General features: G+C 58.1%; 1 protein-coding gene across 1 annotated transcript; it reads left to right on the top strand.

The window, feature by feature from the left end:
• The first annotated feature begins 11,792 nt into the window (after positions 1-11,792).
• Positions 11,793-20,740, top strand: CACNG8 (calcium voltage-gated channel auxiliary subunit gamma 8). Its single transcript, XM_075915362.1, has 4 exons — positions 11,793-12,112; positions 12,763-12,838; positions 18,113-18,253; positions 19,633-20,740. The coding sequence occupies exons 1-4, from the start codon at positions 11,936-11,938 to the stop codon at positions 20,235-20,237; spliced, it is 999 nt and encodes a 332-aa protein (XP_075771477.1). The 5' UTR covers positions 11,793-11,935; the 3' UTR covers positions 20,238-20,740.
• The last annotated feature ends 2,358 nt before the right edge of the window (positions 20,741-23,098 follow it).

Raw genomic sequence — 23,098 nt, 5'->3', positions numbered from 1 at the left:
CATTCTGGCCGCCCCATTTTGGTGTCCGGCCCGTGGTCTGGTAGTGGGGTCTCGTGCTCTAGAGTGCTATAGAATGGGACTCCTTGCTCCAGAGCACCGTGGCATGGCGGGGGGGGGGGGGGTGTCACGTGCTCTAGAACACCATGGTACTGGGGGGGGGGTCTCTTGCTCTAGAACAGTGTTTCCCAAATGGTGTTCCACGGAACCCCCGGGGTTCCACAAAGTGAAAATAAGGGTTCCGTGTGAAATTTCCATTACAGTAACAGTGTATGATTTAAAATAATAATCATCATCATAAATATTATGTGATTTTTGTTTTTAAATACGTGCAATTAAACGAAATGTCGATCTCATGACCTTGTTTAGCATTTGTTTATTATTATCCGTACTTATTTGTGGTCTTCTTTTTCAGCTCCATGTAGTAGACTGTTATTAGGGGTTCCGCAAAATTCTTTTGAGTTTAAAAGGGTTCCAGGGCCAAATAAAATTGGGGAACACTGCTCCAGAGCACCGTGGCGTGGGGTGTGTGTGTCATGTGCTCTAGAACACCGTGGTATTGGGGTCTCACACTCTAGAGCGCTGCAGAATGGGATCCCTTGCTCCAGAGCACCATGGCCTGGGGGGAGGGTCATGTGCTCTAGAACACCGTGGTATTAGGGTCTCACACTCTAGAGCACTGCAGAATGAGACCCCTTGCTCCAGAGCACCATGGCATGGGGGGGGTCATGTGCTCTAGAACACCATGGTATTAGGGTCTCACACTCTAGAGCGCTGCAGAATGAGACCCCTTGCTCCAGAGCACCATGGCATGGGGGGGTCATGTGCTCTAGAACACCATGATATTAGGGTCTGGTGCTCTAGAGTGCTGAGGCTTGTGACCGCCTGTTCTAGAGCGATGTGGGTTTGAGCCCACTTTGAATCACCGCACCACAGTGCGGGACCGAAGAATCCGCCCGTCTAACCCCCTGCCAGGAGCCAGGCTTTCTGGTGTCCAGCCCTCTCGGACAGATGGCTCCAGCGAAGGAGCTCCCCCTGCCTCCCAGGTGTCAGTTCCGTCGTCCGACTGTCCTCAGGGTGAGGGAGTTTGTCTTGAGATTCAGTCTAGACAAGCTTGGTCCTGCCTTGAGGGCGGGGGGCTGGACTCGATGACCTCTCGAGGTCCCTTCCAGTCCTATTATTCTATGATTCTAACTCTACAGCGCTGGCTGGGAACCCAGCGCCTCGTGTCCTGCCCTCCGTGGCTGGAGTGAGAACAACTTGCCTCCATCGCTTCCTGGAGCAGCCTTTCCAAATATCTGAAGACCACAGTTCCATCCCCTTGGTTATCTTCAGGGCTGTCCCGAAGGGGGTGCAGGGCCTGGGGCAGTGCCCCCCCAGTGCCCCAGGTGTGCGGTCTGGGGGGGGGAACCTCCCTTCACAGGCCCCACCCTGCCTTTGCTCCACCTGTGCCCCGCTCCTGCTCTGCTTCTTCCCCCAAGCTCTGCTCATGCTCCACCCCCTTGCCCAAAGCCCCTCCTCCCAAGCAATGTGAACTGGGGGATTTTGGGGAGCATGCGACAGCAGCAGGGGTTACCCCTCCACCCACTGCAGTACAGCGTGGGAGCAGAGCAGCTTCTGAGTCACTCTGGCTCCTACTCCTGCTGCTGCCCCACACCAGGCCCCCTGGAAATGCCCCGGGCCACCCTGGTCCCCACAAAGCCACCTGTAGGACGATTGAGGTGGCTGCTGCGGGGCCCCTCAAAGCTCAGGATCTGAGCCTGAGCCATCCTCTGGCTCCAGTCACCTTTCCCATTTCTTCCCATCCTTTCTGTACAGTAGTGACCCCAGCCGGATGCAGACCTCCATTCAAGGTTGGACCCACACCGAGTAGCGCGGCACTGTCCCTGCCCTGCGACCCATAACCTAAGAACTAGGGGGTCACCCAATGAAATGAATAGGTAGCAAGTTCAAAACAAACCAAAGGAAATTTTTCTTCATGCAGTGCACAGTTAACCTGTGGAACTCCTTGCCAGAGGATGTTGTGAAGACCAGGACTTTAACAGGGTTCAAGAAAGAACTAGAGAAGTTAATGGACAGGTCCATCAATGGCTGTTACATTTGTCTTTGTTGAATTTCATGTTGTCATCTAGAGCCCGCTTCTCCTAACTACAAGAACCCTCCACTGAATTGTAGCGTTTTCCTCCCAAGTCTTGGCAATGTCGGGGACAGGGCCGTGGGCACAGGGGGGCCATGGCTTCAGCTAGCTTCCCCCAGCCAGCCCTTCAGGGGTGCTCAGAACACGCTCGATTCTGTAGCCACTTAATGGTCATTCTGCCAAACCCGCGTTTCTCCACCTGACTTGTCGGAATGTCGTGTGGAACTCGGCGCCAAGCCTTGCTAAAGTCCAGGTATGTTGGGCCCATCACATTTGCTCTAGTGGCTAATTCAGTGACTCTCCCCACCCCCGCTCCTGACCAAAGAAGGACATCGAGCTAATCTGGCCTGATTTGTTCTTGGTACATCGAGGCTGATGCTTTCCGTCCTGCAGGTATTTGCCAGTTGAACGTTCTATAAATGCACGTGTCTGTCTGGTGGTGTTATACCCATGAAATCTACTATATATTTTGTGCCCGTCTGTCTGTCCATCCCTCCGTCCATCTGTGAGTCTGTTTATTCAAGGACTCCTCCAAAGCGGCAAGCGCGAGGGCCACCACATTCGGCAGGCAGCTTCTCGAATCCTAACATAAAGCAAGGTCGGGGTTTGGTTGTGCCAGGACCACGGGGTGTGCCTGGAATGGGATTGTTGCTCATCAAATGGAAAAGGAGAGGTCTGGTAGCAGGGACGGTTATACTGTAGAATGGCCACAGGGGGGCAGTAAGGGGCCAGAGATGGGGACTGGGACAGCTATATCCCCACTGGACTAGCAGAGGGCAGGGGTGGAGAGAGACACCTCTCTACTCTATATTTGAGAGAGGTTGTCCGTTTCTGTGTCTGTGTGTGTGTCTGTCTGTCCCCCACCATGTACTCCTCCCCCAGCTGTGCCCGCTGGAGCGGCAGCGCCCATGGAGAGGTGCTTTTCACCTTCCCCAAGCTGCTGCGGTGAGAGAGGGCTGGTTCTTCCCAGGGCAGCCTGAACCCCGAGCCCCAAACCCCCAGCCTCACCCCAGAGAAATTATTTAAATGAAGAAAAACAAAATGTATTTGAGCTAAGGACTCACGCAACAGTGGGTAAATCTTCTAGTTGGGCTACATTGTTCTAAAGCAGAGGTGGGCAACCTATGACCCACAGGCCAGATCTGACCCACAGAAAGGCTCAGGGCTTACCCCTGCAGGGGGGCGAGCTAGCGCTCATGCTCCAGCCCCCATGGGAAGTCTTTGCCCCCCCCCCAAAGCCTGGTGCATCAGTGGAGCCCCAGCACCCCAAGCTGAGGTCAATGGGGGTTTCTTTTTTGCTTCTCACTTATGTGCAGACCCCAACTGATTTTTTCTGCGGGTCAGTGGCCCCCGGCCAAAAAAAGGTTCCCCGTCCCTCCTCCAGAGCAATGTGGCATTGTGATATCTTGTGCTAAGAGCCGTGTGGTATTGGACTCTATTGCGATAGAGCAAGGCAGGGTTGGATTTCTTGCTCTCAAACACAGCAGGAGCAGAATATACTGTTCTAGAGCACTGCCAGATTGAGGTAGCTTGCTCTAGAGCAGGGGTTTTTCGGTCCCCATACCCCCTTGGCTTTTAGTAAACCTTCCCGCACCCCCTATTCAATATGAAAGGAAATCAATTCTAGACTCTAGAATCCACAACTTTTTTCACTCACTACTACTACTTTTGGAATATTTCAATGAGGATAATCTAGTTATTTCCCAAATAGTCCCCGTACCCCCTTGACAAGCTTCTCGTACCCTTGGGGGTACACGTACCTCAGGTTGGGAACCCCTGCTCTAGAGCGCTGCAGGACTGGGTGTCTTGCTTTAGAGCAGGGGTCTCCAAACTTTTCAGCCTGAGGGCCGCATTAACTATCAAACAGCAGTTCGGGGGCCGACTACACACTTGAGGTCCAAATAAAAAACAATCAAAACATGGATGTTGTTTTTAATTATTTATTTAATATTATTTTATTCAGTTATTATTTAATAACACATTGATACACTACACATGAACACCTGTATTAGTGTGAATGGTGAAATTGTTTCCTGGATGCCAAAATAGCAGACATTTCTGGCTTTAGATTTGTTGTCCCTAACATCAACAGTGACCTGAGATTCGGGGGGGGGGGCTTTTCCCCCTGCTCTCCCCTTCCTCTGCACGCTGTCCTCCCCTCCTGCTTGCCACCGCTCACTCCTTCCCCCCCCCGGGCGGAAGGGGTCACCTTTTTAAAGTTCCCGCCGGGGTTCACGTTCCCCCGCACGTCGCCGGGCGGGCGTTACCACCACCGCCCATCCTGCCCCCTGATTGGCCGGCTGCCCTGTCAGTCTGGGCGGGGGAACGCCGCCCGTGCTAACCCCCGCCCCCTGCGCCGTTTGCCGCCGCGCGGCCGCTTGTCAGCGGAGCGGCCCGCTTCTCCTGCCCCGGCGCGGCGTGAGTACACGCCGCACACCCCTGACAGGGCCCCCCCCCCCGCGGCAAGAAGGGCCCGTTCGGCGGCACCCCAGGGACGGGCGGGGGTCGCCTCGTCACACCGGCACGCGGAAGAAGGCGGGGCCAGACAAAAAGGTCTCCACGGGCCGGATGAGAGGGCCTCGCGGGCCGTAGTTTGGAGACCCCTGCTTTAGAGCATGATGGGACGGGGACATATTGCTCTAGAGCCGTGTGGCATTGTTATCGCTTGTGCTAGAGCAGTTTCCCCCAAACGGTGTTCCGCGAGAAAAGAAGGGTTCTGTGAGAAAATTCCATTACAATAACATTGTATGATTAAAAACAATTAATATGACGCGGTTTTTTTCTTTTTAAATATGTACAATTAAACGAAAAGTCGATCTCATGACCTTGTTTAGCACGTGTTTATTATGATCCGTACTTGTTTGTGGTCGTCTTTTGCAGCTCCAGCTATTAGACTGTTATTAGGGATGGCGCAAAATTCTTTCACGTTTAAAAGGGTCCCACGGCCAAATACAATTGGGAAACACTGCGCTCCAGGGCCGAGATCCTGCGGGATGGGTTACCTATCTTGTTTTAGGGGATGTGTACGCAGCAGGGCTAAAGCCGGAATAAGCTACGCAACTTCAGCGATGTCAGTTGTGTGTCTGAAGTCAGAATAGCTTATTTCAGTGTTTGGCACTGTCTGCACAGCGGGGAGTCGAAGGAAGAGCGTTTTTCCTCCCACTTCCCTTGCTCCTCGTGAAATGAGGGCTACCGTGAGTCGGAGGAAGAAGCCCCCCCACGCTCGACATTGTGTCGAAAGAACAGCTGGTAGTGTAGAGACACACTTTGTTCTTTTGGAGTAGCGGCAGTGACGCCGAAATAACGCACCAGTGTAGACATACCCTTAGAGAGCCGCGGGGTGGTACCCTAGGGGTATAGGGATAGCGTGCCCTAAGAGTGCTGCAGAACTGGGAATCAATTGTTCTAGAGCATGATGGGATTGCAGTCCCCGTGCTCCAGCGTGCTGCAGCACTGGGGTATTGGGTTCTAGAGTGCCGTGCCACGGGGCCCTATGGCTCTAGAGCAATGCAGCATGGGGGTATTGTTCTAGAGCACTGCAGAATGGAGGCCCGCAGTTGGCTAGTGCCTGGCTCTAGAATGCGGGGGGGGGGGGGGCACAGCCTGACACACACAGCAAAGGGGGAGGTGCCGCGCAGCACACAGCCGGCTCCGAGCATTCCCGTTGGCATGGCGACCGGAGCTGGAGGCGGGTGGGAGAGACCGGCAGGGGGAGGGGAGGCAGCGGCTGCTGCGGCACAGGGTACGACATGCCAGCCCCTGCACAGTCGTGCGCCTGTGATGCACGCGTATGGTGCACCTGCCCGACAGGGCGCACACGCGTGGCACATGAAGCGCCTGCCTGGGGCGCACACACTCACACGACACAGGTTGCATGTGCACGTGACGCACGCGGCGGCACATTCTGCACAGGCATGACACCGGAGACACGCCCCCGAGACACAACCATAGTGTCTGGAAGACGTCTCTGTGAGACACAAGCATGCACGCACACATGACGCACGCCCACGAGACATACACAGGGGCGCGGGCAAACACGCCACGTGCGACCCACTCAGGAGACACCAGCCCCGGGCAAACACGCTCACGACACTGCAGAGCCTTGAAACACAAGCATGCCACCCGCGTGTGAGGCGCACGAACCGAGTGCTCGTGAGTGCACACGATGCACAGTTCAGTTTCCTCGCCTTGAAGGCCACAAGGTCCCCCTGTGATCAGCCAGGCCTGCATGACGCAGCCTCTAGGGTGTCCCTGGAATGATTCCTGGTTGAACCAGAGCGTGGCTTTTCCATGTGGTCTGACACTCGCCTGGGTTGGAGAATCCACCCGACGTGGGGTCACTTGCTCCCAGGATTAATTCCCTGCCCTGTTCAAAACGGAGGCTTGTGTCAACCGGAATTTGTCCAGCTCCAGTTTCCAGCCCCCCCCCCCATCCGCTGAGATCATGTGACACGCGTGCCAGACACGAGACACACCCACCTGGTACCCGTGCGCACCTGGTGCACCTGCGTGTGATAGAGGCAGCCAGGGTGGGCATAGTGTTGCCCGCACCTGGAGTCACACCCGCGCACAGACACGCAATACGCCGGATTAGAGAGCGTGGCTCAGACCACCGACACTCCCAGGCCTCACCTGGGCCTTGCAATCTCTGCCCCCTCCTGCCCTCACCCCGTCCCACCTCTGTGCCCCACCACTTTCCCTGTGTCCCCTTCCTTCCTGCACCCCCACCTGCCTCCCCCCAAACAGTGGTCCCTCCCCTCCCTTACCCCCTCCCCCCCTCTTCTGCACGTTCCTTCCCCTTCCAGCTGTGGCCTCTTCCCCCACTCCTGCATCCTCCTCGCACTTCCTCCTCCCTCCCATCCCCCCTACTTCACCCCATCTCCCCTCCCCATAGCCCTCCCCTTCTCCTCCTGCACCCTGTCCCCTTCCCCTCCCTTCTCGCTGCATCCTCTCTCCCTCCTGCACCCCCTCCCACCTCCCTGTGCCCCTCCTGCTTCCCCTCCAGGGCCCTTCCCCCTCTGTGCCCCTTCTCCTTGCACCCCCACTTCCCTCCTGCACCCCCTCCCACCTCCCTGTGCACCTCCCCCCTACACCCCTTCCCCTCCAGGGCCCTTCCCCCCTCCATGACCCAACTCTCTGCACCCCCCACTTCCCTCCTGCACCCCCTCCCACCTTCTTGTGCACCTCCCCATACATCCCTTCCCCTCCAGGGTGCTTCCCCCCTCTGTGACCCTCCTCCCTGCACCCCCACTTCCTTCCTGCACCCCTCCCACCTCCCTGTGCCCCTCCCTCCTACACCCCTTCCCCTCCAGGGCCCTTCCCCCCTCCGTGACCCTCCTCCCTGCACCCCCACTTCCCTCCTGCACCCCTCCTGCCTCCCTTTGCCCCTCCCCCCACACTCCTTCCCTTCCAGAGCCCTTCCCCCCTCCGTGACCCTCCTTCCCGCACCCCCACTTCCCTCCTGCACCCCATCCCACCTTCCTTTGCCTCTCCCTACACCCCTTCCCCTCCAGGGCCCTTCCCCCTCCGTGCCCCTCCCCCTGCACCCCCACTTCCCTCCTGCACCCCTCCCACCTCCCTGTGCCCCTCCCTACACCCCTTCCCCTCCAGGGCCCTTCCCCCTCCGTGCCCCTCCCCCTGCACCCCCACTTCCCTCCTGCACCCCCTCCCACCTCCCTGTGCCCCTCCCCCCTACACCCCTTCCCCTCCAGGGCCCTTCCCCCCTCCATGACCCAACTCTCTGCACCCCCCACTTCCCTCCTGCACCCCCTCCCACCTTCTTGTGCACCTCCCCATACATCCCTTCCCCTCCAGGGTGCTTCCCCCCTCTGTGACCCTCCTCCCTGCACCCCCACTTCCTTCCTGCACCCCTCCCACCTCCCTGTGCCCCTCCCTCCTACACCCCTTCCCCTCCAGGGCCCTTCCCCCCTCCGTGACCCTCCTCCCTGCACCCCCACTTCCCTCCTGCACCCCTCCTGCCTCCCTTTGCCCCTCCCCCCACACTCCTTCCCTTCCAGAGCCCTTCCCCCCTCCGTGACCCTCCTTCCCGCACCCCCACTTCCCTCCTGCACCCCATCCCACCTTCCTTTGCCTCTCCCTACACCCCTTCCCCTCCAGGGCCCTTCCCCCTCCGTGCCCCTCCCCCTGCACCCCCACTTCCCTCCTGCACCCCTCCCACCTCCCTGTGCCCCTCCCTACACCCCTTCCCCTCCAGGGCCCTTCCCCCTCCGTGCCCCTCCCCCTGCACCCCCACTTCCCTCCTGCACCCCCTCCCACCTCCCTGTGCCCCTCCCCCCTACACCCCTTCCCCTCCAGGGCCCTTCCCCCTCCGTGCCCCTCCCCCTGCACCCCCACTTCCCTCCTGCACCCCCTCCCACCTCCTGTGCCCCTCCCTACACCCCTTCCCCTCCAGGGCCCTTCCCCTCCGTGCCTTTCCTCCCTGCACCCCCACTTCCCTCCTGCACCCCCGCCCGGCTCCCCGTGGCCCCTTCCCCTCCTCTCCCCTCCCCTTCCGCTCCCCATCCCCCCAGCTCCTTCGCAGCCTCCGCCCGCGGTCCCTCCGGTGCCACACTCGCGGGCTGCCGGGCGCGCGCCGGCTGCTGCGTTCCCCCCCGCCCCGAGCCGCTCTGCAGCGGGGCATGGACCGGGGCGCCCGCGCCCTGCGCCCCGCCGAGATCGCCCCGCGCCCCGGCGCCCCCAGCGCCCCCTGACCGCTCCCGGGCCGGCCCGGACCAGAGACCCCCCGCCAGTGCTCGGTAAGCGCCCCCCCCCGCGGCTCCCCAAAGAACCGGGGCCGGGCCAGCCGGTGGGCCCACGCGTGGGGACCCCCCGGGACAGGGGCTGCGGGGGGGTGGGACTGGAATAAGCTCGTGGAGGCGTTTGGGGGGGGGGTGCGGGGAGCAGGAGGAGATGGGCCCCAAAGATGCTGGATTTCGGGGTGTATGGGGGCAGGGGAGATGAGCCCCAAAGATGCTGGATTTCGGGGTGTATGGGGGCAGGAGAAGATGGGCCCCAAAGATGCTCAGCGGATGGATTTCGGGGTGCATGGGAGCAGGAGAGACGGGCCCCAAAGATGCTGGAATTCGGGGGGAATTAGGGGGGCAGGAAGAGATGGGTTCCAAAGATGCTGGAATTCGGGGGGATTGGGGGGGCAGGAAGAGATGGGTTCCAAAGATGCTCAGTGGATGGATTTGGGGTGTATGGGGGAAGATGGGGCACAAAGATTCTGGATTTCAGGGTGCATAGGGGGCAGGGGAGATGAGCCCCAAAGATTCTCAGCAGATGGATTTGGGGGTGTATTCAGGAGATGAGCCCCAAACATGCTGGATTTGGGGGTGCATGAGGGCAGGGGGATGAGCCTCAAAGACGCATGATGGGTGCATATGGGGTGCATGGGGGCCCAGGGGAAAGGAGCCCAGAGATGCTTGGTGGATGAATTTGGGGGTGTAGGAGGGGCAGGGAAACGAGGCCCAAAGATGTATGTTGGGTGTGTATGGGGTGCCTGGGGGCAGAGGAAATAAGGCCCAGAGATGTTCAGTGGATGGATTTGGGGAGTAGGGGGAGATGAGCCCCAAAGATGCTGGGTGAAGGGATTTTGGGGTGTATGGAGGGAGAAGAGTCCAAAGACCCTCAGTGGGTGTGGATTTGGGAAGGAACGGGGGGGATGCAGGAGAATGAGACTCAAAGATGCTCAGCAGAGGGATTCGGGGTGTATGGGGGAGCAGGGAAAACGAACCCCACAGATGCTCGGCAGATGGATATGGGGGGGAATGAGCCCCAAAGACCCTCAGTGGGTGAGGATTTGGGGGTGCACGCACGGTAGGGGGAGAGACCCAAAGATGCTCAAACAGGCAGATTTGCGGGGTGTATGGGGGGGCAGAGGAAATGGGGCCCATGGATGCTCAGGGGATGGACTGGGGGGGTTAGTATCTTTGTGGGTGGGAAGAAATGGGGCCTAATGGATGTTGGGGGGCTCCATGGGAGTGGGGGGTGCTGAGGAAATGAGCCCTCCCGCTGCTCAGTGGCTGGCTTTTGGGGGTGTCTGTGGGGGGGAAGGGAACAGGAAACAAGCGTGGAAAATGCAACAGATCTGCTTGGTGATTTCATGGCCGCACGGCCGTGCCGGGGATCCACGGGCAGCTCATGCGTGCATCTGGCTGGGAGCAAGTGGGGCTTGGATGGAAAGGGGGGGGCTGGGAAGAGGGGGTCGCTTTATTGCAGGGCTTCTAGCGGACGGGGGTGGGGGGGTTGCTGGATTCTGCATCCTGGAAAGAAATTGCATCGCCAGGCGGCTGCAAAGGCAGCACAGAAATGCATAACAGGAGGGGAGGGGGGAATAGTGCAAGGGTAGGAGCCAGGTGGAGGGGTTGTTGGGCAGGCCAGGAATTTTGGGAACAGGACACACACACACACACACACACACACACACACACACACACACACGCGCAGCTGGTCAATGAAGCATGTGTCTCCTGTGTGTTTTTCTGCGTGTGTGTGTCTTGGTGTTGCCGCTGTGTGTGACGTGACGTTGACTGTGTCTCTGGGTGATCTTCTCTGTGTGAACGACACAGTCGTGTGCCCTGGTGTTCTAGCCATGGATGGTGGCTAGTGCTGGTGTTCATGACACACACACGTGTGCATGGGTGCTCTAGCTACAGTTGGTGGGTAGTGCTTGTGTAAATGTCACGCACACATGTGCACAGTTGTTCTAGCCACGTGTGGTGGCTAGTCTGCATGTGCCCTGCGTTTTAAATGACGGAAAGGGCCAGGCCCAAAGTCACGGAGCTAGGGGCAGACCCCAGAGGTCCTGGCTGCCAGCCTCCCTCCCCCTCCACAGGAGCGCAGAGGCGTGAGGGGAATAGGGGAGGGATTTCTGCAGTATGGGAGGCATGGGGGGGGCAGGTGTTGGGCACGCAGGCTGAAGGAGTTGGGGTTGGGGGTAGAATCCTGTGGTGGGGTTGATGCTTGGTGTAAGAGGGTTGTGTATGCAAGTGAGTGTGTGCGCATGTGCGAGTGTGCTTGTGTGAGCACGAGTGGGTGCGCATGCGTGAGTGTGCACAGGCGTGTGCACGTGCACACGTGTGTGCGTGTGAGTGTGTGCATGTGTGTGTGTGCATATGCATACGTCACGTGCAGGTGAGCGTGTGCACAAGTGAGTGTGCACACTTGTGTGAGCGTGCGTGTGTGTGTATGCACGTGTGGCTGGTTTGGCTCTTCCACCCGGTGGCACAAACTGTCCCTGTCCCTCGCCCGTCTCCTGGCCCATCCCCTGCTGACCTGGCTCCTCCATTTCTCTCCCACCCCCAGGTCAGCTGGCACCGCACCTCACACTGGAGAGAGGCTGCGCACCGAGAAGGCAGGCACCACCCATGGAATCGCCCCTGGGGCTGCCAGTACGGGAGCCCTCACCCCCTCGACCCGCTCGGCCTCCAGCCCCGCGCTCGGGGCTGAAGCTGTGGAAGGAGACACCTGCTTCAGAAAGATCTGTGCTCTGGGAGGGGAGCAGGGGCTAGCGGTTAGAACAGGGGAGGGCGGCTGTCAGCCCGGATTCCGTCTCCTACTCCGGGAGGCGCGTGGGGTCCAGGCAGAGTCCTGGGACCCGGACTCCTGGGTTCCATAGGCGGCCCCCGGCCCCCAGCAGGTGTAGGGAACTCCCCGTCGTCTGGTCCGGTGGGTGGCCCCACCCCGCCCCCCCGCCAAGCTGGAGTCCCTCAAGCGCTGGAACGAGGAGAGGGTGGTGTGGTGTGAGAAGGGCGTCCAGATCCTCCTCACCACCGTCGGAGCCTTCGCGGCCTTCGGCTCATGACCATCGCCATTGGCACCGACTACTGGCTCTACGCCCGCGCCTTCATCTGTAACACCACCAACATCTCCAGCGAGGAGATGCCCCACAAGGACAAGAAGGACCCGGGGGGTCTCACCCATTCCGGCCTCTGGAGGATATGCTGCTTGGAAGGTACCTCCCTTGGGGGATCCCGTGCCGGGCACTGCCGTGGGGAAGCTCGCAGCTTCAACATCCTGGGTGGGGGCACTGCTGTGGGGAAGCTCGCAGCATCAGAGCGCCTCTCTGGGTACCGCTGTGGGAAAGCTCACAGCGTCGGAGCACCCAGCTGGGCACCACGGTGGGGAAACTGACAGCATCTGGGGCACTGCTGTGGGGAAGCTCGCAGCTTCACCATCCCGGGTGGGGGCACTGCTGTGGGGAAGCTCGCAGCATCAGAGCGCCTCTCTGGGTACCACTGTGGGAAAGCTCACAGCTTCGGAGCACCCAGCTGGGCACCACCACAGTGGGGAAATTGACAGCATCTGAGGCACTGCTGTGGGGAAGCTTGCAGCATCAGAGTGCCTATCTGGGTACTGCTGTGGGAAAGTTCTCAGCATTGATGTCCCTGGCTGGGGCACTGCTGTGGGGAAGCTCACAGCATCGGAGCACTCAGCTGGGCACTATGGTGGAGAAACTGACAGCATCTGGGGCACTGCTGTGGGGAAGGACGCAGCATTGGAGCACCCAGTTGGGCACCACGGCAGGGATGCCCCCCCAGGCTGGCATCCCTCTTGGTCTGAGCGCGATACTGAGCGGGAGACAGGCCCAGGACTCTGATTTCTCCCATCTCCGTTGCAGCCTAAAGAGGGGCGTGTGCGTGAAAATTAACCATTTCCCCGAGGACACGGATTACGATCACGACAGTGCGGAGTACCTCCTGCGTACGTATCTATCAGGCTCCCCAGCTGGCAGGCCCCGTCATGGCCTTGTGCCATGCTTGGGCACTTGGCGCTGGAGTGGAGATCCTACGTAGCTTGCCACATGCCATCTTCCTGGGGGCTGAAATGGCAGAGGGGACCCAGGGATATCTCAGTTTGGAGCTTTCTGGGGGGCTGTAATACTGTCGAGGAGGGGGGGGGATCTCAGCCTTGGGGCTGCTGACAAGCTGTAATACAAGTGGGAAGGGTGACTTGGAAAGGAACTGGAGTCTAAGGGTATGTCTACACTGCATCCCTAGTTCGAACTAGGGTGGTAATGTAGACATACCCTAACTGAGCTTTGTGCCCACCTCTAGGTAAGGTTCCCGTTCTAAGCCCCTTTTTTAAATGTTGTTCCCATTCTAGGGTTAAATACCCCAGGCCCCAGGGCCCCATCTGTGCTCCGAGCCCGACCTTGTGCCATTCCCTTTGGAGGGGTTCGGAAGCGCCGAATCGGAACGGTGCAATCTTGGACCTTGGTTTTTTTTGGACACGACTCTGGTGCCCCACGCCAGCTGGGGCGCCGGAGTGGAAGGTTTGGCAGCAAAATCGCGCTTGGGCCAGTCCAGTTCTTTCCCCCGGCTCGGTGCAAATCCATTGCGATTTGGCCAGGAGCAGCCTCCGCGGAGCAGGCGTCGCGTTCAGGCTGTCTCTCCTTTTTCCGGCCTGCTGGTGGGAGCAGATGGCTCCCTTTGGAGGGTTGGGGGGAGGACCCACCGAAGAAAAACCCGGGAAATTCCCTGTGCACTCGCACAAGATAAAAAAGATCTGCGGAGAAGCCAGGAAACTTTCACAGTCCAAGGCTCAGAAGCAGAGGCAGGAATACTTCCTTTCTGTCCATACAGATCGGGGTGGGGAAGTCAGGGAGTGGGCCGCATGCTCCCCACCCCTGACATAGCTAGTAAGCTGCTAGGGTCGGGTTCTGCCTCTTGGTTTGTGCCGATTTGGGACAACGGGGCCCCGATCTCAGGGATTCTATGCCTGGGCAGCACCTGGCATTATGGGTCCTGATATTGGGGCGACTGTCTGGGCAGCGCCCGGTGCAATGGGGCACCAGTCTCCGCCCCTTTGTGGCTACAGCCCCCAGCACATCTGAGGCCCCTAATTTCAGTGAGAGCCTCTAGTCGCTTCTTAAATGTATAAAACAAATAATTGAGTCGAGGTGATTTTAATGATCATCATTAGGTTCCAGAGTAAACACCCACCCCAATATTGATAGGGGCAACTCACAGTCTAAGAGCTGTTATCAAAGGCTCTCTGCATATAGAGTGTCACCATCACATGCGACGGCACCCCACCTTTACCCTTCCATGGGCTCGAGGCGTAATTCAGCTAATTTATGCACCCCCCCCCCCTTTCCAGTTCCCTACAGCTCTGAGCGAAAGGCACCTACCTTTGTCTAGTTCCCAGGACTCAAGGCCTAATCCTCTTTGGGTTTGTGGGGCCTTTTCCCAGTGCAAAAGCCTGACCCCGAAATCCCTTAACCTTAACACTCCCCAACACAGAAGGCCTGAGCTAAGTGTAAAATACTCCCCCCTCCCACTAAGGCAGGTGGATTTTTCCCAGTGGCCAGCCCAAGCTGAGGTCAGTTGTCAGGATGCTGAGGTTTGGCTGCGTTGATCTTGGGCTGTGGGGAGGAGTTATTTTCCAAAGAACTTCCCTTTCGACCGCACTTTTTATAGGGAAACTTGAGTCCCCTGCGTTGCGGTCCTTGACCAATTGTTTTGAAATGCATCCTGCAAAATTAGTTATTCAACAGAGAGGGACAATTGAAGAGCTTGCCAGAGACCATCCAGATGAAAACTGGAGATGTAAAAACAACAAGGCGTTCAGCGGCACCGTGGAAACTAACAGATTTATAAACTTTCGTGGGTAAAACCCACTTCATCAGATGTAATGGAGTGAAAGTTACAGAGGCAGGGGTGTGGATATACACACTGAAGAAGTTACTTATCAAGTGTAGGACCAGTGTTAATGAGGCTAATGAGCAGCGGATGTGGAGATGTAAATACCAAGTGAGCGGAAATTGCCTTTGTAGTGTGTTAACCAGTTTCAATCTTCATTCAGGTCTAATTTGATTGTCTCGAATTTATAAACGAATTAGAGTTTCGCTGTTTCCCTCTGCAATCGGATTTTGAAGTTTGGGGTTTTTTTGGTAGAAGGATGGCTACTTTTAAAGGCATTATTGAATGTCCCGGAAGGTTGAAGCGTTCCCCTACAGCAGGGGTGGCCAACCAGAGGCTCATGAGCCGCATGCGGCTCGCGAAGAAAAATAATTGCGGCTCCTGATGGAACCGGGACGGAATCCAGAACCACTCAGGTCAGCTGGTCTCACGGCCCGCGCCGTTCCACTCACGGCCCCCACCGCACTGTGTCATATCCTGCACGTGCAGACCGGGTCACACACAGCGTCCCAGCCTACACGTGCTAGCAGCCGGCTGCTGATTGCAGGCAGAGGCTTTGGCAGTGGTTTTGGGACCCGGGCATAAGGTTGAGGGGAAGATGCCTGGCTCTGTCCCCTCCCCTGGTCAGCCCCCCCCATGAGTACCCTGCCCCAGCACCCACCAGCACCCTGTCCGCTGTCCCCACCAGCACTGTTGGGGCCACATTAGTGAGGCTTGGAGGGTTTTGGAGGGGTTGTTTTTTTGCATCTCACTTGTGTGGCCCCGACTGACTTTTGTGTGGGTCAGTGACCCCTGACTCAAAACATAAAAAAAGCCGCCCCTCTCATAAATAAAGACAAGGCTGAAACATTTTGGCTGTGTCTTCATTGGCATGATCTTGCGCAAATATTTTTAACGCAAGAGTTCTTGCGTTAAAGTATTTGTGCAAGAGAGCATCTACATTGTCATGTGCTTTTGCACAAGAGATGTGCTTTTGCACAAAAGCATCCGTGCCAGTGTAGATGCTCTTGTGCAAGAAAGCTCCAATGGCCATTTTAGCCATTGGGCTTTCTTGCGCAAGAAATTCATGTTGCCTGCCTCTTGTCTACACTGGCCTCTTGTGCAAGAACAGTTGTGCAAGAGGGCTTATTCCTGAGCGGGAGCATCAGAGTTCTTGTGCAAGAAGCACTGATTTCACACATTAGAGCATCAGTGTTCTTGCACAAGAACTCCCCCCCAGTGTAAACAGGCATGCCAATGTAGACACAGCCTTTGTGTTGGATATAATAATATTTAATTTAATAATATAATAATATTTTATTTAAAAATGAAGCCTGGCCAACAAGCCCCCAATTGGGACCAAGCCCCATCTAGCCGCAGCATCATAACACTCCTGCACCCCCCCAGACCCCAAACCTGAACCTATCATACACTGGAACCCCCTGTCCTGAGCCTCTCACATCCCCAAACTCCTGCACCCTCACACCCCCAGTCTTCCGCTACAACACTCCTGCACCATCCACACACTGCAGATCAGTGTCTTGAGCCCATCATACCCCCAGTCTCCCTGCCCTGAGCCCCTCCTGTATCCCAGCCCAAACTCCTCACCCTCACAGCCACAAGCCTGCGGCTTGCTCAGCACCCCAACCCTCCCCCTCACCCCAACACTCTCCAGCCCTCCCTGAGCCAGCATCCTCACCCAAATTCCCTCCCAGAACTTGCCCCTCTCCTCCCTTCCCAGGGCTTTTTTTGTGAGTCACAATAGCAGTGAAGACTTTCCCCCAGCTCGTCACTGTCGCCACCGGCTCTTCCTCTGGGACGGGTTGGCCACCCCTGCCCTACAGGTGTACATTAGGGATGTTAAATAGCATTTGACCGAATAATCAATGAAGCTCATGAATTCTTATTGGTTAATCGACTATTCTATAGTCCCTGGGGGTGGGGCCGGCAGCCAGTGTGCTCCTGGCCCCACGCCCAAGGTGTCCCCTGCCACTCCCGTGGGGTGCCAGGCGGGAGCTGGTCTGCGAGGGGAGCCAGTTTAAAAACCAGCTCCCTTTGCGGACTGGCTGCCTGTCAACCCATGCTGCTGCCTCTGATACAGAGGGAGTCTGAGCTCCTGGACTCAGTGTGAGCTGGAACAGAGCCGGGCTGCCTGCCCGCCCGGATCCTAATGCTCTTTAAATGCAGAGCTGCAGCAGGGGTGGGTCCCAGACCCGGCACAAGCTGGGACTGAGTCAGGCTGTGGCCAGCCTGTTAAAAAAATGTACTGGCAGGCAGGGGAAGAGGGGGCTGATGCATGTAGTCTATAGCATTAATCTGTGGATGGGTGTGTATGAGAAGGGATGGGTGGATGGGGCAACTGTATCTGTCTGCCCATCTTCAACAATCAATGTCGAAGTGATTGGATTCAGCAGAAAATATTGTATTATTTCATATCATTTGGGTAGATACCTGGCCATTCAATACACCCCAGTCTTTTCTCCCTCCCATCCACTGGGCGTGAAGGGCCCTCTACTGAAGGAATAGCATGGGGCAGCATCCTTAGAGATGCTTTTTTTTTTTACCAAGGGGGGAGAGTTAAGGGGATTTAGACATCCTTAACGTGAGCCATTCCCTGTTTTTGGCTGCCTTAATGGCTTTCCCTGGGCAGGGAAATCCCAGGCTCTCAATGGCTAAGAGCTTTCGAAGCGTAGACGGACTTGGAGGCTGATACCAGATGCTGATTGCCTGGTGGCATTAATATGCTGGGAAAACCCCAGATGCTCATTGGGTGGGGGTGTCAGAGCGTTGGAACACGCACAGTTCTGGTTGGCTGTTGGCCTCACAGTGACATTGTGTTTTCCAGTTGGCCTGGGAATAAGGAGAAGCCTTGAATGCTGACTGGCTGGCAATCGCAGAAGTTGCCTTCTGATTGGCTGTGGCACCAGCGCATCGGGAAATCTGTACATTGTGTGATCATTGCAGATCTTTGAGTAATCCTGCTGATTGGCTGGCAGATTGAGACCCTTAAGCAGTCCTGTTCTCTGATTGGTTCTTGACCTCAAAGCATGGGGGAAATTAGAGACGCTGATTGGCTGTTGACCTACCTTGTATTGTAATTTGTCTCTTGACCTTGGAGTGTCAAAAAATCACAGATGCTGATAAGCTGCTGGCTTCAGAGGGCTGGAAGTCCCCGGATTCTGATTGGTCACTGCCTCAGAGAGCCAAGAAACCCTGGATTCTGATTGGCTATTGGCCTCAGCATGCTAGAATAGCTTAGATTCTGATTGGCCACAGGGCACTGTCCTGTTCACCAATAGGCCAGCCTTGGAGATCCCGCCCCTTGACACATCTCCTCTGCTCCCCTCCCTTACAGGTGTGGTCCGCGCCTCCAGCATTTTCCCCATCCTTAGCGCCATCCTGCTGCTGCTGGGGGGGTTTTGTGTGGCCGCCAGCCGGGTCTACAAGTCCAAGCGCAACATCATCCTGGGGGCTGGGATCCTATTCGTCGCTGCGGGTGAGTGGGCGGGGCTTAATGGGCGGGGCTTAATGGGAGGGGCTTAATGGGGCAGGGTATGTTTCCCACCCACCCTACCAGGCTCAGGTATAGCCCAGGTCATGGAACTTGCCTGGGGTCATACGAGTGGGAGGGGCCCGTGGGCACAGCTGGGGTGGGGGTGGGGGGTTGAGAATTCTTGCACACGGGCCCAGATTTAGGGAATTCTGGTCCAATCCCCAAGCTTGTCTAGGATGAGCCAGGCCACCCACGGGCACTGAACCTGGATTGATGGATGCAAGGAAGCGAGGAAGTAGGGATGGAAGGAGGAAGGAAGGAAGGGAGGGAGGAGAGAGGGAGGGAAGGAGGGGGGAGGGAGGAAGAAAGGAAGGAGAGAGGGAGGGGGAGGAAGGAAGGAAGGAGGGAGGGGGAGAGAGGAAGGAAGAAGGGAGGGAGGAAGGAGGGAAGGAGGAAGGAAGGAGGAAGGCAGGAAGGAAGGAGTGAGGGAGGGAGGAAGGAAGGAGGGAGGGAGAAGGGAGGAAGAAAAGAAGGAGGGAGGGAGGAAGGAGGGAGGGAGGAAAGAAGGAAGGAAGGAGGGAGGGGGAGGGAGGGAGGAAGGAGGGAGGGAGGAAGGAACCTACCCAGCCTTCATCTGGGTGTGGGGCTGGCTGAGGCTGGGCTGGGGGACGGGGGAAGCCTCCCCCTGCGCCCCCCACAGGGAGGATCCACCATGGTGGTTCAGGGGTGGGGGATTGGACGGGTCCCCATGGGGCAGTCTGGGGTGGGGAGGGCTCCATGGTTGCCCCCTTAATGGCGCTCTGTGCCCTGCCCCTCCTGCACCTTCTGTTTTTCTCCCCTCCTGCCCTGGCTACTCGACTCCCCCTCTGCTGCCTCCTCACCTCTCTGCCCCTTCCTCTCGCCCCTCCCTGTCCCTGTCCCCTAAATCCACCCCCACCCCTCCTCCATCCATGGCCCCATCCTCCCTGTCCCTACCCCGAATCAACCTCCTCCTCACCCCTCCTCCACCCACGGCCGCATTCCCTCATCCCTCCCCCGAGTCCATCCCCTCCCCACCCTTCCTCCACCCACGGCCTCTTCCCCCCACCCCTCCCCCAAATCTATCTCCTCCCCACTCCCCCACCCCTCCCCTGAATCCTCCCCCTCCCCAACCCTTCCTCCATCCACCGACCCCACCCCTCGCCACTCCTCTGAATCCTCCCCCTTCCCACCGCTCCTCTATCCACTGCCCCATCCCGCTGTCCCTCCCCCAAATTTCCCCTCCACGCCCTTCCTCCACCCACGGCCCCATCCCCCCACTCCTCCCCCGAATCCACCTCCTTCCCACCCCTCCTCCACCCCCATCCCCCTGCCCCTCCCCTGACTCCCGCCTCCCCCCCAAGGCCTCAGCAACATCATCGGGGTGATCGTGTACATCTCGGCCAACGCCGGCGACCCGGGCACCAAGCGGGACGACGAGAAGAAAAGCCACTACTCCTACGGCTGGTCCTTCTACTTCGGGGGCCTGTCCTTCATCCTGGCCGAGATGATCGGGGTGCTGGCCGTCAACATCTACATCGAGAAGAACCGGGAGGCTCACTGCAAGAGCCGCACGGAGCTGCTGAAGAACCCCTCGTCCTCCTCCGCCATCCTGCGCCTGCCCAGCTACCGCTTCCGCTACCGGCGCCGCTCCCGCTCCAGCTCCCGCTCCACCGAGCCCTCGCAGTCGCGGGACGCCTCGCCCGTGGGCCTCAAGGGCGTCCCCTCCACCGACATCTCCATGTACACCCTCTCGCGGGACCCCTCCAAGGCCAACGTCAGCGGGCTCTACGGGGCCGAGCGGGAGGGGGCCGGCGGGGGCTTCCTGCAGCTCCACAACACCTTCCCCAAGGACCCCGGCGTCACCGTCACGGTGACGGGGCCCGGCGCCGCCGGCGCCACCGGCACCCTGGGCAAGGACGCCTCCTCCAACACCAACACGCTCAACCGGAAGACCACGCCCGTGTAGGGGCGGCGGGGGGCCGGCGGCGGGGCCGGGAGACGCGGCGCGGGGCAGGACGGGAGGGCCTCAGGCGAAAGAAGGGGCATTCTTAGCAAAGTGTCTTTTGAACCCGGTGTTCCTTCCTTCCTATCCCCATCCATCCCTCTCCTTCCTTCCTTCCTTCCTTCCTTCCTTCCTTCCTTCCTTCCTTCCTTCCTTCCTATCCCCATCCATCCCTCTCCTTCCTTCCTTCCTCCCTTCCTTCCTTCCTTCCTTCCTTCCTTCCTTCCTTCCTTCCTTCCTATCCCCATCCATCCCTCTCCTTCCTTCCTTCCTTCCTTCCTTCCTTCCTTCCTTCCTTCCTTCCTTCCTTCCTTCCTATCCCCCCATCCATCCCTCTCCTTCCTTCCTTCCTTCCTTCCTTCCTTCCTTCCTTCCTTCCTATCCCCATCCATCCCTCTCCTTCCTTCCTTCCTTCCTTCCTTCCTTCCTTCCTTCCTTCCTTCCTTCCTTCCTATCCCCATCCATCCCTATCCCCATCCATCCCTCTCCTTCCTTCCTTCCTTCCTTCCTTCCTTCCTTCCTTCCTTCCTTCCTTCCTTCCTTCCTTCCTTCCTATCCCCATCCATCCCTCTCCTTCCTTCCTTCCTTCCTTCCTTCCTTCCTTCCTTCCTTCCTTCCTTCCTTCCTTCCTATCCCCATCCATCCCTCTCCTTCCTTCCTTCCTTCCTTCCTTCCTTCCTTCCTTCCTTCCTTCCTTCCTTCCTATCCCCATCCATCCATCCATCCATCCATCCATCCATCCATCCATCCCTCTCCTCTCCTCTCCTCTCCTATCCCCATCCATCCCTCTCCCCTTTCCCCACCATTCCCCTCTTGCCGGTTGCATTTCCCCGCCCGGAGGACGTAACGTCCCAGCCGTCGCTGTCCGTGGGGAGGACTGGATGGGGGTCCCAGGAGACCGTGGGAAAGTCTGGATCAGCATGGGCGCTGGTTGAAACGATTCAAGCACCGTCCTGTTGGTATGGGCCCTGCAGGGGGGATGTGGCCAAGTCTCAGTGCTGGGGTCCCCTTCCTTCCCTCTGAACCTGTCCCCAGGCTGGACCCCTCCCTCTCTGGGGGATCACGAGGGAGGGGTTAGAATGGGGGAGGCTTGTACTTTGCCAGTGCCAAATTCACAACGGGGCAACTTTGTACCTGGGGGGGGACATTGAAAAGGGGGGGGTGTCAATGACCTAGAATCACCCCCTCTCCCTTCCTCCCCACCCACCAAGGGCTCATAGTCGTGCCAAATCCAAGTGCCAAAATGTTACCCCCCAGGCGCCCCCTGCTGGCGGGGGGTGGTAACTCAGTGTGCTGGTATTTTCAGGGGGAGGGGTCTCTCTCTGTTTTAGTGCCCTCCCCATCTTCTGTCTGCTTCACCCTCCCACCTCCAGCCCGGCCTTTCCCTGGTCTTCAGGGGGGCCCCCAGAGTGGGGATGGGGGAGTTCTGCACCCAGCGTTGTTTCCATAGGGGGAGAACTTCCCTTAGCAGTGCCCCCGCCCCCCCCAAGCAAGGGCCGTGAGCTGAATGACCCCGGATCCAAGAGGGGGCAGAGTTCACCCCGGAGCAGGGGGAGCAGAATGAAGAAATTCCCTACAGCTGCCCCCCGATAGTCCGCCCCATGCACAGCTCCTTGCCTCTCGCCATAGCCCCCCCCCCCCAGGCACTGTGTCTATTCCCTGACCCCAGGGCCCAGAGAGGGCAGGTGAGGCATGGCTGGGCTGCCCCGCCCTGTAGCTATTCCTTGGCCCCCCTTCCACCCCATAGGCCCAAGCGGCTCATGAACAATTCACACAGATGACGCGGTCCCTATTGGGACTATAAAACAAGCCATTTCCCCAGGCCACGTGGACCCGCAGCAAGCAGCCCTGCTAAGCTCAGTGTCCATAGACTAAACAGCCCCCAGGGGCGCTAGAGACCCTACAATAAACAGGATTGGCAGGCAATAACCCTTCTGCCCCCCCGGTGGGCGATGGCCTCCATCATCACCAGCCTTGCCGGGCAATCAACAAACACAGGCCACAGCTCGGCCCATGGCTGAAAACCCCCTTTCCAAGAGATAGCGACCGCAGCATCCCCGCCAGCACCCCCCAGGGGACCCCCTTCCGAGGGGACCATGGCTGCCCAGCCAAACAGGACTGTGTATCACATGCACTTGAACCTCGCAGGCAGGCACACACTGCGCTGAGATGCAGCTGAGGCTGGGGTGAGGCAGGGGGGCTATTTATCTAGGGGCCCCTTCGCCCAAGGCACTGTGGAGTAGGGGTGAGGGGGTGGTTTACCCAGGAGGGTCCTCGCCGAGTGCATTGAAGCAGCCACCTCTGGTAAGAGCGATGTTTACAAAAGGCCCCTTTCCCCAGCACCGAGCTGCAGCCACTTCTGGGGTGGTGTCAAAGCTGTTTCACCAACCATCCCGCGCCGGATCTGAGCAAAGCCGCTCGCTCACACCGATCCCGCGAGACGGATTTCCTACTCCCATTCGTTTCTTCGGCCGTGAATCCCTCCTGTTTCCGTTGTCTTCCAACCCCCCCACCCCACCCCTCCGCCCACCAAAAAATTAGAAACCTCTTTTTAAAACTTCCCTCCCCCCAGCCCCAGTCCCTCACGCGAGAGCTTAAATATAGATATAGATATAGATATATATACACACCTAGAGAGAGACCTATCTATAGCGAATCGGTGTTGCGCTTCTCTTAGGTTTCGGTTCTCATCGGGTCTGTCGATACCAGATTTTGCACCGTTGGGGAGAGGCCGTGTCGGGTTGTTTTGCGTTTTTATGGTTTATTGACATGTTTTTTGCGCCGTGTGCATGTGTTGTGTGTGTGTGGGGAGGGGGGATTTTTTT

The sequence above is a fragment of the Pelodiscus sinensis genome, unplaced genomic scaffold, assembly GCF_049634645.1.
Source record: "Pelodiscus sinensis isolate JC-2024 unplaced genomic scaffold, ASM4963464v1 ctg34, whole genome shotgun sequence".
In the NCBI taxonomy this organism is placed as follows: Eukaryota; Metazoa; Chordata; order Testudines; family Trionychidae; genus Pelodiscus; species Pelodiscus sinensis.
Note: the sequence above shows the minus strand (reverse complement) of the source record. Positions and strands in the feature narration are given on the sequence as shown.